The following is a 12,104-nucleotide window of genomic DNA, read 5'->3' on the forward strand; positions in this document are numbered from 1 at the left end:
ATTACTTTTCTGTCTCTGCGTTTTACAACTACTTCATTTCTGACATGCACTGGCCGGGGTGACACGTACAGGATCACATTCACACCCAAGGAAAAACACACTCAAACAGGATAAAACGCACACATATACAAATCTCTATACGTGTCATCTTACACCCAAAGAAGTGGATTTTATTAAATTAGTTTTCAGCATTTGAATGCTAATATATATCATAATGACTAGTGGACAAAGTGCTATCGACATCAGGTTTACTTTTAAAGCCGCGCGTTCTTTCCCCATACCAGAAAGCTGTTAAATTTGAACGAGATAATCCTTTGATGTGTTCAGGCGACATAAAAAATATTAATCGGAAGCCTTTCCACTATTTACAGTATTACAAAACTATATATATATGCGTGTATGTCTTTTATTATTACCGCAAGGTTATGTCGGTTTAGAAAGTCTGCCCACGGCTCAGTTTCCTGTTAGGAGAGGGAACTGGCTGCATGGTGAACACAATTATAAATAAGAGTGGACAGGTATATATATATAGCGACTTGCTAAACGGCAAGCAGCCGCTGCACCAGAGTAACTTGTGCCGCTGCTGGTGTTTGTCAAAGAAAGTACGAGCACAAACTTGTATACACGTCAGTGGTACCAATAAAACGAGCCTTGACTTTGTGCACCTGTTATCACGAGAGCTGGATCTTTAAACGTGGGTGATGGCCAAACTTGTTATGCAACTCTTGTGCGCATTTGTGGTGTGTACGTTCTGTGTGCATGTAACTGTTGAGACCTGTCAAAAGTTGCACTGTTTGTAGTCTTGTAGAAAATCGTGCGAAATATGTTGGTAAGGTTGTGGCCATGACACTGAGACAGATCTTAGCTATAGGTAGGGTTTCAGGTCGATCGCTATTCTGAGCCCTGCACATTGTGACTAAAACAGATTTTAGAAATATCTTTATCACATACCATATAATAGATTATAATGCATTTATATATAAAACAGAATCATTGGCATGCTATCTATTTTTATTTCAGGAATTTACATATAGCTTATTATGAAAGCCTAGGATGCAAATTTCTACTTTGACAAGATATATATTTAAAAGCTGCAACATAATCCAAAACAGATCCTGCCCTAAATAGCAGTTAAGCAGCTTAGCTTATTAGCTTCATTTGTCTCTGTCAACACAAAAACAGTAAATAGAAAACTACTTGTACAGCTCTCCTCAAAAGAAGAGATAAAGATTGTTGCATATGCTCAGTCTTGCAACAGACATGTTTGCAGCCATGGTTATGCACAAAAACTCCTAAAATAAATCAAAAGATGGGTACTTTAAGGCAAACAAGAAAAGAAGCTAAAAAAAAGATTGGTGCTGATGATACTTCAGCTTTAGACTCATCAATACAGTGCTGCATTCTAGACACCTAAGTCAACTATCAAAACTTAACTTTTGAGTTTGATAACAAACTTTACCCACCAGAGATATTTCCAGATTAATATTTAGCAAACAAATATCACAAAAACCAATAATATATAATTTAATGTAAATGTAACAAAATTTAAGTTCACAAAAGCCTTGCAAATATTGTGCTTACAATATCAAGAAAATGTTAAATAAAAAAAAATTGCTAATGTACATTTGACACAATATCAAAAGTATACATGTATTGAAAACGCCACTACAAATTACATCTACATTAAAATTTGTAGGAAGAAATTTTTTTAAAATGGCTTAATTTAAAAAAAAACCAATATAATTGGACCATTATTGCATGAGTTATTTTATCGCTTAATTTTTCCAATACAGTTGCACCTGCAGATGGGAAGTTTTCATAACTACAGCTCAGCTGCCTCAATTTGTTCATATTGAGTTGATGAAACAGCATGTGCACATTCGTATCCCTACCCACAATTCTCATCCAGTTGAACTTGTAGATATAAGACATGGCAAATATTATGGACATAATAATATTATGTATGCTATGACAATAACCAAATGATGGTTACTCAACGCTAAAATGAATTTCCACTCTCACAAACATCTCTTCAGGGGTGAGAAAAAAAATGAAGAAACAGCAAAGACATGAATTAATCCTGTTGATATGGTACATGTGTTAGGTACACATATAAAACAGGATCCAAATATAAATCATTCTTCAGTTACAATCATTATTCTCGTTTGCGTGGTGTTCGGTAACTGTGGCGGAAAGTTGTCTGGCCAATGGGTTGTGCAATATCTGTGGTGTAAGTGCGGCCACAATTGTCTGGGTCTCTCCAACAGCGTAGGGCAAAGAGCTGTGGTACCACCAACAGCAGCAAGTTGACCCCCCAGAATACACCCCCTGCCACTCCACCTACAGGAGCACGTAGTTCTGTGGGTGTTCGACTGTGAATTGAGCTGGCCATGTGTACAAACTGAGACTGAAAGGACAGAGAGCAAATAATTTCAGTAAAATGCATCAAAGTGTTATTAAATGATAAAATTTGTCACAGAAACAATTATTTAAAATAAAAAGAGCTCACTTAAAAAACTTAAGTATTTAACCTTTCTTCTGTCTTATGCACATATAGAATGCATGTATATTCCATTTTCTCATTACACTCATATTAATGCAAGCATACAATTCTTTAAAAGTCAATTTTTTAAATACAAATTTTCTGTTGTTGTTTCATAGTGGGATTTCCTCTTATTGAATTCCACTTGAAATGTATGATTTAGTAAATATGAAACCATAGAAGTATAAATTAACTCCTCTTCTCATTCTAAATTAAAATATATTTAAATACACACACAAAACAAAGCATTCCACTGGTTCTGGTTGCACTTTGAATTTCCTGAATCCAAAGAAAAAAATGTTGTGTAACCACCATCTGACTTTTATCTAAACACTCACTTGTGCAGCGGCACCTGCATGGATGATGGCCCAGTCTGACATCCAGAGGTGACCTGGATTTATTAATCCATCCATGGCACACACATAGTAAAAGACGAAATAGTACATGTTCACCAGCATCTGGAATCAAAGCAAAAAATCTGTTTTGTAGATGATACAATACAATGATACAGATAATATGATGCAATTATTGACACTATGTAGTTTGTCCAACAGCATCCTATCATCTATTGCTATGTAAAGTAGGCAACATAGATGAGCAAAGACAAGACATTTAAATATAACATTCTTTAAAAGTGTGCATATGTAATGCATGAATTTTTAAAACAGAACTTATAAAACTGGTTTTAGAACACTGTTAGTAAAATCAGTGAAAAATTTCTGACTATATATATATAGACCCTGTAATATGACAGATGCTTTCTACACAAAGGCCCCTGTTTTCTCTGATATTTTTGATATGTTGACATTTTAAAATTTTATATCCAAGAAACATTCTTACAAAGTTCTCACCTGAGCTTTGGGAAAAGCTGAAGGGTCTGTGAGGTATGGCTCATATTTTTTCAAGTAGGTCTCCATGCATGAAATATTTGCACCAAGTACAGCCTGCAGAAAGGACATATTTTTCTCATTGTTCCATGCTAATCCAGAACTTAAAGGAGTAATAAGTTAGAACCTGCCTGTGATCTATAATTTTTTTCTGCTCTCAGCATAGGATGTGTTTTCTTCTCCTTTTTTAAGAATCTATCTTAATAATAAAAATAATAGTAATAGGATTTATTTAGTTCATTTCCTCACATGGAGGCAAGCTCAAAGAACGTTACAAAATGCAAAGGACAGATAAAAGTGATGCTGTATGACAGAGAATGGCATCACAATAAGGAAGTTATACAAACACACATGCACAGTGAACACTATTAGGAACATGAAAGAACACAGAGAGGAGGCAAAGAAAGTAAGTCAGGGTAAACCAATTACACTGTTTCTGAGATAGGTTTCAGAATGGAAAGCTTGTATCATCTCAAATGTAAGGAGAGAAAGAGTCAGTCATTCCAAATCCTTCAAAGCTTCAACATCAAGGCAGGTGCACACACACACCAGCTGCTATTGCTCTGAACGGATTATGATCAAGGGGAGACAACAAGTAATTTTTCTCATTTTATAGATCTTGTTGTTTTGTTCCACACAATCTGACATAACTTTGGTGAAAAAGCTCTTTCAAATGCTTGGCAGCACTTACAACATTTAAGCAAACCCTATGTTTATTTCACTTATTCAACAGTTTCTGGGACAGCTCCCACTTACAAATCCACGGAGAAAGGCTACACCAGTGGCAAAGACAAAGTAGATGAGAACAAAAGGTCAAGAGGTCGGCGAGTGATGCAAGGTAGCTGCAACAAAAATATGCCACTATTAATCATGTAAGAGAAGTTTAAGCAGCATGTGTTATAGGGTTTACACTTGTTGCATAAAAGAGAGACATGATGCCCACGATAATCATTTTAAAAAAAAGCTGTTGATTACCACAAAGCTAAAGTACATCTATTTGTAATCAAGGAATTCAAGCAGGACATGCTGACCTTTATCAAAAAGCTAATTATAAAACTGCATAATAAGGAATCTGAAGAAATGTTTCCCAAGGTACCCGCAAATAGGAGCGTGCCTGCAGTGGTCTCCCCTTGATGAATTTGAAAGCAATAAAAACAGGGAGAAGTGCATAAGGCACATTCAGCAGATATGACCACCTCACACCACTCTTTCCTGAAACAAAAAGTCGTTTCTTCAACAATTACTTCATATGATTTAACATTTATCGTTACTTTTACAAGTGCAACATTAATGCTTAACTATCATTCTCACACAAATATTCAAATTACAATTTATGCATGTTGTCAGGGCCAAGACTCTGTTTAACATGCTGGCAGTTAAGTAATGTAGATTTAATTTTCAGTCAAGCATTATGAAACATTATTGTCATCTTTGGTTAATCTGGAATCATTAATATAGTTTTAGTCCTAGTCGGTTTAAACAGATGTAAAGTTAACAGTATTTTTATGTTCCATTGTTCATTGTGCACAAAAAATACACAGTTGACTCACCAAGGACTGCACCAGGCAGAAGAACCAACATGCTGTTGATGATAGATCCACACCAGTAGAGTCCAACTTCACGGTAACTTGCCCTTAGAAGCAGAAACATTTGCAGGAGAAAGATTACAAAATAAAATAATATAAAAAGTCAAAACAATTCTCATTCAAAGATTGCCTTTGAGTTCATTCCTATTGATCATACAAAATGAATAAAAAATTTTTCTGAGTTTTGATATCCTAACACAATGAACATATGCTGCACGTAGAAGAAATTTTTATTACATTATAGTCATATGAGGAATGTTCCACTTCCACCTGGACTTCAGTATTTTGCATGTTTTCAATGAGTGCAGACCATGAAGACTTGATAGAGTGATTCTTCAAGGTGTATCACAATTTTTTCATAATTTTTCCCTCCCTAGTTTTCCCAGGATGAAGAGGAGAAACAAGTCCATGCCCGCTCCAAATGATCCATTGGAGTTTCTTGTGCAATAGGGTGTCAAGGTTCCTCCCCTACTCACCAGACCATGCAATTTTTGAAGCTGAAAGAACCCTTGCATGGGGAACTTTGAAACTCATGAGAAAATCATAGGTGGAGTGAGGGCACGGATGACACTGATGCCGAAATTGGTGTCTTTGGAGTGTTTTCAAAAATGGATCCATAGGGCCAAAAAAAATGTGTTGCAATTGGTGGTGACTATGTTAAAAAAAAAAGTTTAAAAAGAGTTGAAGAATAAGAGAAAAATGTTTAAAATATTTTCTGGGTTCGCTTTATTGCCAAGCTTGGGTAGAAGAAAACATCCCCTCGTATCAGCATAAAATACCACATTTGTTGCACTAATATACTAAAGTATACACTTCATCATTATGGAATCTACAAATACAATTGACTGAGTGGTCTGTATTATGACACAATGTACACTGCATCATAATGCATTATGTTTTATGCCTGTCCACAGGCATAACAATTAAATTTATAATTTTTAAGTTTAGAATTTTAAAAAACATGTGATGTAGATTATAACTTTGCTCTACTTGCTATTAATATGATCACAATCACAATATTAACTGCCAAAAGCCACCACTTACTGCAAACAAAATAAAGCAATACTAGAAAGTTGAAGTGCATATTGGACTGTGCCATCCCAATAGTTGATAAACATGCCATGTGAGGTATTCAGGTATGGCTCCCCTTCCAAGAGGTAGAAACCCATGAAGTTGGATACAAAGCCATTGAGTTCTAGGCCAATGAAGAGATCAACAATACCGGTCCAGCAGAAAAGTCCAAACACTGCACAAGGAATTAATACATTAAATGGTGATATGATAATGTCATAATATTCATGATAACATTTTTTTGTTACATGAATGTACATGAGGCAGTGCATATTAGCTAAAACACATACACTCACAAACACATGCACACACACACAAGGTTGCATGTTTGTGTCCTCTCACTCTTTTACATGCAACATTTTGCTAAAATCTAAAATATTTTAACTATATTGCCTGGAATATGCTGTATATAACCAGCTGAATTATCTGTTCAGAATGGATAAACAGAATGTTAAGGCCTTTTATCTGATGTCATAACTATTGTAAAATAATTAACAGACTAAACAGGTTTAAATGCTAGGGGAGATATGCTACCAGTGGCATTTTTTGACCTCTTTTCTTTGTCGGACCATCACAGCAACCTTTGTGTGGTGCAGTGTTTAGGCCGCAGTCTCTAAAGTAGGTCAGTGACGCCTGGCAAATATTATGGTTGGACTGCAACTTTACTGCTGGTATCGTACAGACTTGCCACCAACTGCTTTTTGAACTGAGTACTCACCGTACATGATCCAGTCAACATTACGATAGCGCCGACGCAAAACCAAAGCTGGAACAATAGCCGCTGCTGCCAAACACAGTACTCCGGCAGCAAACACAAATCGGTGATCTTTCATCAAATTAATCTTATTCAGTACAAAAGCTATTGGCAAAGATGTTAAAGAAGTGGCCACAACGGCTGTTAAGACAGTGTAATCCATTGTGTGCAGCTCTTTAGACACAGCGTTACTCAAACCTTCCTCAAGACGAGCGTACTTTTCGAATCTGCCGGCAAGAGAATCGATTTACTGCTGTTAAAAAAAAAAAACAGGAGAAGAATGAGTCAGGAGGGAGGTGAGCAACTCGTACAAAGAGAAATAACTCTTACATAAAAATAAAATTCGATTTCAACAGTTAAGTCCCATCTAATATCCAGCTCGCAATACAACTTTATTGATCCCCAGGGGCAATTCAAGATAGTGCTTGCATTAGCAATAATATATACATATACATGATATAAAAGAGATATCTAATATATATATATTTACAATAATTAAAAATACAGCGTCTTTTTCCAGTATCAATTACCAGACTCAAAGCGTTAATTCTACGTACATACAGGTGGTCAAGCACACACCTTTTTAGGGTAGGCATCGAATACACCTTCATGAACACACACACACATTGTACACTGTACAGACCGGCCGTTCCCCCACCCCCACACACGTGATACGTTTCGAGTATTCGCCAAGAGAAGCCAGTGTTTTGGGCTTTGGATTTTCTTCATTTCTTTCAGATATAGAGTGAGATTAGATTAAAGTCGTGACTTGATACATGATAAAGAGGATGATTTGAACATTACACAAAACAATGGTAATGGATCCTCCCCTCTCTCTCACTCACACAGAAGACTGGCAGTACAATAAGCATCAGAAATACAAAGCAGTACTACATACGATCGAGAGCCTGAACGGGCAATGCATGGCTGTTTAGAGTCCGATCATCAGCTCTGAGTAGTTTTTCTAAAAGATTTGAAGTTGCTGTATTTGTTAATTTTTACTTTGTTCTCTTCTCATGACTATGTGTATTAAATAAACACTCTACTCTGTACTCCACTGGATTTGGGGTTTGTGGCAATAACATTGAAGCTGCCAGAGGATAATGGGCGGGCAATTACAAGATTTTGAATATTTATTATAGAGTTATTTCTCTTAGACCGTAGGCATAACCCTTTCCGGATTACAAATTAATAGTTGGTTCAGTTCTCTATTCACCACATTTGTTTAATTATCTTTGACTTTAGTATTTATCGATAGGTTTGGTAAATTTATTTTCCATGCAACACAAACAGTTACACTAGACTGCAATTAATTAACTATCTAATCGGTCAGCTCCGTTTCGCCAAGGTAGACAACTTCTCTGATCAAAACATTTCTGTCGGAAGAGAATGTTGCAGCGTCTGTTAGTTGCCCTCACGTGTATTCTTGTTTTTACTGTACTTCCTTGCATCGATGGGAAAATCGTAGGAGGATTCGTCATGCCTCATGGGGGAATAGCTCTGGATCCTAACCATTTTAACACCACAAATGCCACTTGTAAGGAGCAGGCCTGGGAAGTCCACCGAGCGTGCATTGCTGTGGGTGAGACAATCCAACAGCTGCGGCCTGACACAATCTTTCTCAGCACTCCTCATGGAATAGCAGATGCAAACAACTTTATTTTCTATTTAAATCCTCTTGCCGAAGGATACGCCGATACAGATAACTGTCAGTGTCCACCATGCTGCTACAATATTTCGGTTGTGGTGGATGCAAATTTCTCTGTAAACCTAGCGAGTTCTCTTGCTGCGCTGTACAACGTATCAGGGCTGAGTGCGTATGGGCCGCCGGGTCAAAGTTCAGAACCTTTCCCTCTCAGGTAAGCAGCGCCGCATACTTGTGATCCACACTTGGTACTCACCAACTCTTGTGTGAGGTTGCCTTTATCAGTCCTGTCCTTTTTCCACATACTATTTCAGTCTTTTGCGATAGAATTATTTAACTTCAGTTTATCAGCAGTAAAAGTATTAAACAATTTTATGCGATAGCTACAAAACTGTGGTTGCGTTTCTTTAGCAATGAAGCCCTTGTTACATTTCCCGCAGTTTTGATTAATATATTATTAATTTTTTAAAGCTTTTACAAATTTTTTTTTATCGAATCGTAGTAAATTTCAGACAAAACGTTTTTTTGAAACTTAGGTATTGCTCTTTGTCATTGCATTGATGCAGCAGGCCGAAGTCGTTTTTTGGGAGTCTCATTCAAACTGCACAAAGCATTTGTGTTAGGTTCATTGGTGGTCGATGCTTTTATACTGTAGGTCCTCAGCAAACAGACTGGGGCAACCTTTACTGACTTCACAACAATTTACCTGCTTTTTTATCTGCTTTTAAGTTGTAAATATTCTCTGTGGGCACTTAGCGTTAATCTTGTTTGTTGGTAGAAAAACAAACACCAGTTCTTCTCTTTCCGCAGATGGGGAGAAGTGATCCCCCTGCACTTTGTTCCGGAGCTGAATAGATCCAAAGTTGTCTTCCTCTCTCAGCCCAGCCGACGTTACACGGAAGTTGTCGACATGATAACAGAGCTCCTGAAATTAGGTTTGTCTGTGGCCGCAATGGTGGACAGTGTGTAGTAACTTTTTTGTCATTGCACGCATTGACTGTTTAGACGCACGGCAATATGAGTATAAGAGTGACGTGCCTCTTGCTGTTTGGGTGCACAGCTGTATGAGAGTGACGTTTTCCTGACTCTAGGTGTACAGTTGTATGAGATGTATGAGAGTGACGTGCTTCTGACTGTCTAGGTGTACAGTTGTATGAGAGTGACGTGTTCCTGACTGTCTAGGTGCACAGCTGTATGAGAGTGACGTGCTTCTGACTGTCTAGGTGCACAGCTGTATGAGAGTGACTTACTTCTGTCTAGGTGCACAGCTGTATAAGAGTCTGGAGGCCAGGGAGGAGAGGGTGGTGGTGATAGTCAGTGCAGACCTCGCTCACACTCACAGCACAGACGGGCCCTACGGCTACAGCAATGCATCGGAACCATTTGACATGGTAAGTAGCGCCACCCAACGGCCCATTTTAGTGTCCTGTGTTTTTTAACTTGGTAAACTACGGAAACAGCACGAGTTTTGGCGGTTCTTAAAAAACTGTTTCCTTGGTGTTCGTTAGCAGTGTTATTAAATTTCGACCCTCTTTATCTTTATCGAGAAACTAATTTTGATGCATTCCATCCACGCGTATGTGCATCATATGATCATGGGTCTTGTGATTTAGGCCTGTGGTCAGTGGGCCGCCTCTCTGGATGATGCGGCGCTGCTGGTGGAGGCAGCACAGTACGTGTCGCAAGCATTGTCGTGCGGGTACTCGGGGATGGTCATGCTGCACGGCATGCTCACCGCCGCAAAGGACGCCGGCTCCCAGTGGACGTCGCGGCTGCTGGTCAACCACCACCCCAGCTACTACGGCATGATGGTGGCACAGTTCCTGCCAAAGACTGTGCACAAGGACTTGTAGTTGATTCTTGTATTTCATTTCTCGTTCTCTTTCACTTTTGCTCTATGTATGCGTGCGTGCGTTAGTGTGTGTGACATTTGTTGTTTATTCCTTGTTACTCATCAAGGAGCATAGGGCCGCAACAACACCTCGCCAGGGAACCTGGTTTTGGGCAGCACCCTTCTGTTCGGTCCATGTGATTCCCACGTCTTTTACATCGCTCTCAACTCTCCTCTTCAGCTGAGGTTCCAGTCAATCGTGTGTAGGACGAGAGGTTCCATGTTCATGCATCTTGTTGCATCAGAAGCGACGATTCTCTAACCATTGTTACTCAGTTGTCTCTTACTAAAAATTGTGATCATCCAAAACATTAGCTTCTTCTTATCTAGTTTGAAAATATACTGTAATCAGTTTTAATTTATTGTTATGTAGTATGCCAAATGTTATTTCTAATTTCTACACAATCTTACATTCTCCAACATGTATTCAAAAGAGACTGCGTTTTGATAGGTTACACAAATATCATATTCCACCCTCAGTGATGTACGCTTCGTATTTTTTTCAATAGCTAGAAAGCCTGCCTTTCAAATGACTGCATTGGTTAGATTATTATAAATATTAATTATCCTAATCTGAGAAAATAAATTTTCCACGCACTTTCAGACATTTTCGAGGGTCGTTCAAAACGTTCTAAGCCTCACCCAGAAGGAGTTTGAGAAACAAGATAGGTTTTTCACACTTTTTCAGTCCCCCTTGACATCAATGCACTTGGTCCAACATTGCTCAAACATTGCAATCCCATCACGGAAGAAGGTGGCGTCCTGGACCATCAAAACGTCCTCCACAGCAGGTACTACCCCATCATTGTTTCCAAAATGGCCACCATGTAGGTGGGATTTGAGTTTAGAAGTCAGATGGATCTGAGTCTGGTGAGTAAGGGGGATAGGTTAGCAATTCAAAGTCACAGTTATCTGCTTCAGCTACTGCAACCTGACAGTTATCCTGCAACAAGAGCACATCTGCCCTCACCTTTGTATGGGCCTCAGCCACACACAAATTAAAGGAGAAATCTGTACATGTATTAGTTTTTGTAGTTTTATTAGAAGTGGTACTATGCTACTACACAAAAATATTCATCTATGGCTCTTCTTTCTGGGTGAGGTTTAGAACTTTTTGAACGACACTCGTACCTGCACACAAAGTCAAATAGATGATGTTACATTGAAATATGAAGGAGCACATGACGGCAAGGCGACAGCCAGTGAGAGAATGTAGATGTGTCTGGTATCATGACCCGCCACAACGGAGCGTTGACCTGGCACCAAACGACAATTTGTTACACACATGCTGTGCATACGGTCAACATCTCCAGCCAGCACCTCCAAACACTTGACAACCTTCTTGTAAGTCACCTCACGTAGCGTGTGCTAGAAACCTCTTTAATACTCTCAATCTTCCCTGACTGAATTTATTATTTAAATCACCTTTAATAATTTAGCACTTCTTTCGTCCACGTTCTCATGAACTGGGCTGTATATCCATGGGTGGTTCTACCATTAGGCAGGCTAGGCAGTCGCTTAAGTTGCAGTCACGGAGGGTGTGTGTGAAAAAAATTGCCTTTTTAATAAAAAAAATCGATGAATAGTGTTGGGGGGAAATATCACTTTAATAAAAGACATTTGCAGGATACCTTTCCTCTGCTTGTAGGTTGACTTCACCACGCAGGTTTCTCAGTCCATGTATTACACGAAAGCCTCATCAATTTTTGTGGGGAGAAAATGCGGTAT

The 12,104-nt window shown here is 38.5% G+C and overlaps 2 protein-coding genes across 2 annotated transcripts; one reads left to right on the forward strand and one right to left on the reverse strand.

Annotated features, from left to right (window-relative positions):
* Positions 1 to 993: 993 nt before the first annotated feature.
* LOC112553789 (transmembrane 6 superfamily member 1-like) lies at positions 994 to 7,866 on the reverse strand. Its single transcript, XM_025221235.1, is given in 10 exon segments — positions 994 to 2,407; positions 2,881 to 3,000; positions 3,394 to 3,486; positions 4,186 to 4,232; positions 4,235 to 4,271; positions 4,526 to 4,641; positions 4,980 to 5,062; positions 6,060 to 6,261; positions 6,805 to 7,093; positions 7,739 to 7,866. Coding segments are annotated over 9 exon segments (1,149 nt in total). The 5' UTR covers positions 7,004 to 7,093; positions 7,739 to 7,866; the 3' UTR covers positions 994 to 2,155.
* Positions 7,867 to 7,963: 97 nt separating this feature from the next.
* On the forward strand, positions 7,964 to 10,857 carry LOC112553790 (protein TTE1956-like). The gene is made up of 4 exons (XM_025221236.1): positions 7,964 to 8,699; positions 9,296 to 9,420; positions 9,746 to 9,876; positions 10,099 to 10,857. The coding sequence occupies exons 1-4, from the start codon at positions 8,230 to 8,232 to the stop codon at positions 10,336 to 10,338; spliced, it is 966 nt and encodes a 321-aa protein (XP_025077021.1). The 5' UTR covers positions 7,964 to 8,229; the 3' UTR covers positions 10,339 to 10,857.
* Positions 10,858 to 12,104: the final 1,247 nt, after the last annotated feature.

The sequence above is a fragment of the Pomacea canaliculata genome, linkage group LG13, assembly GCF_003073045.1.
Source record: "Pomacea canaliculata isolate SZHN2017 linkage group LG13, ASM307304v1, whole genome shotgun sequence".
NCBI classification, from domain to species: domain Eukaryota; kingdom Metazoa; phylum Mollusca; class Gastropoda; order Architaenioglossa; family Ampullariidae; genus Pomacea; species Pomacea canaliculata.

Coding starts and splice junctions, on each gene's coding strand:
- LOC112553790 (XM_025221236.1), top strand. CDS start 8,230: ATGTTGCAGCGTCTGTTAGTTGCCCTCACGTGTATTCTTGTTTTTACT. Junction 8,700..9,295: donor TCAGAACCTTTCCCTCTCAG/GTAAGCAGCGCC, acceptor CTCTTTCCGCAG/ATGGGGAGAAGTGATCCCCC. Junction 9,877..10,098: donor CATCGGAACCATTTGACATG/GTAAGTAGCGCC, acceptor CTTGTGATTTAG/GCCTGTGGTCAGTGGGCCGC.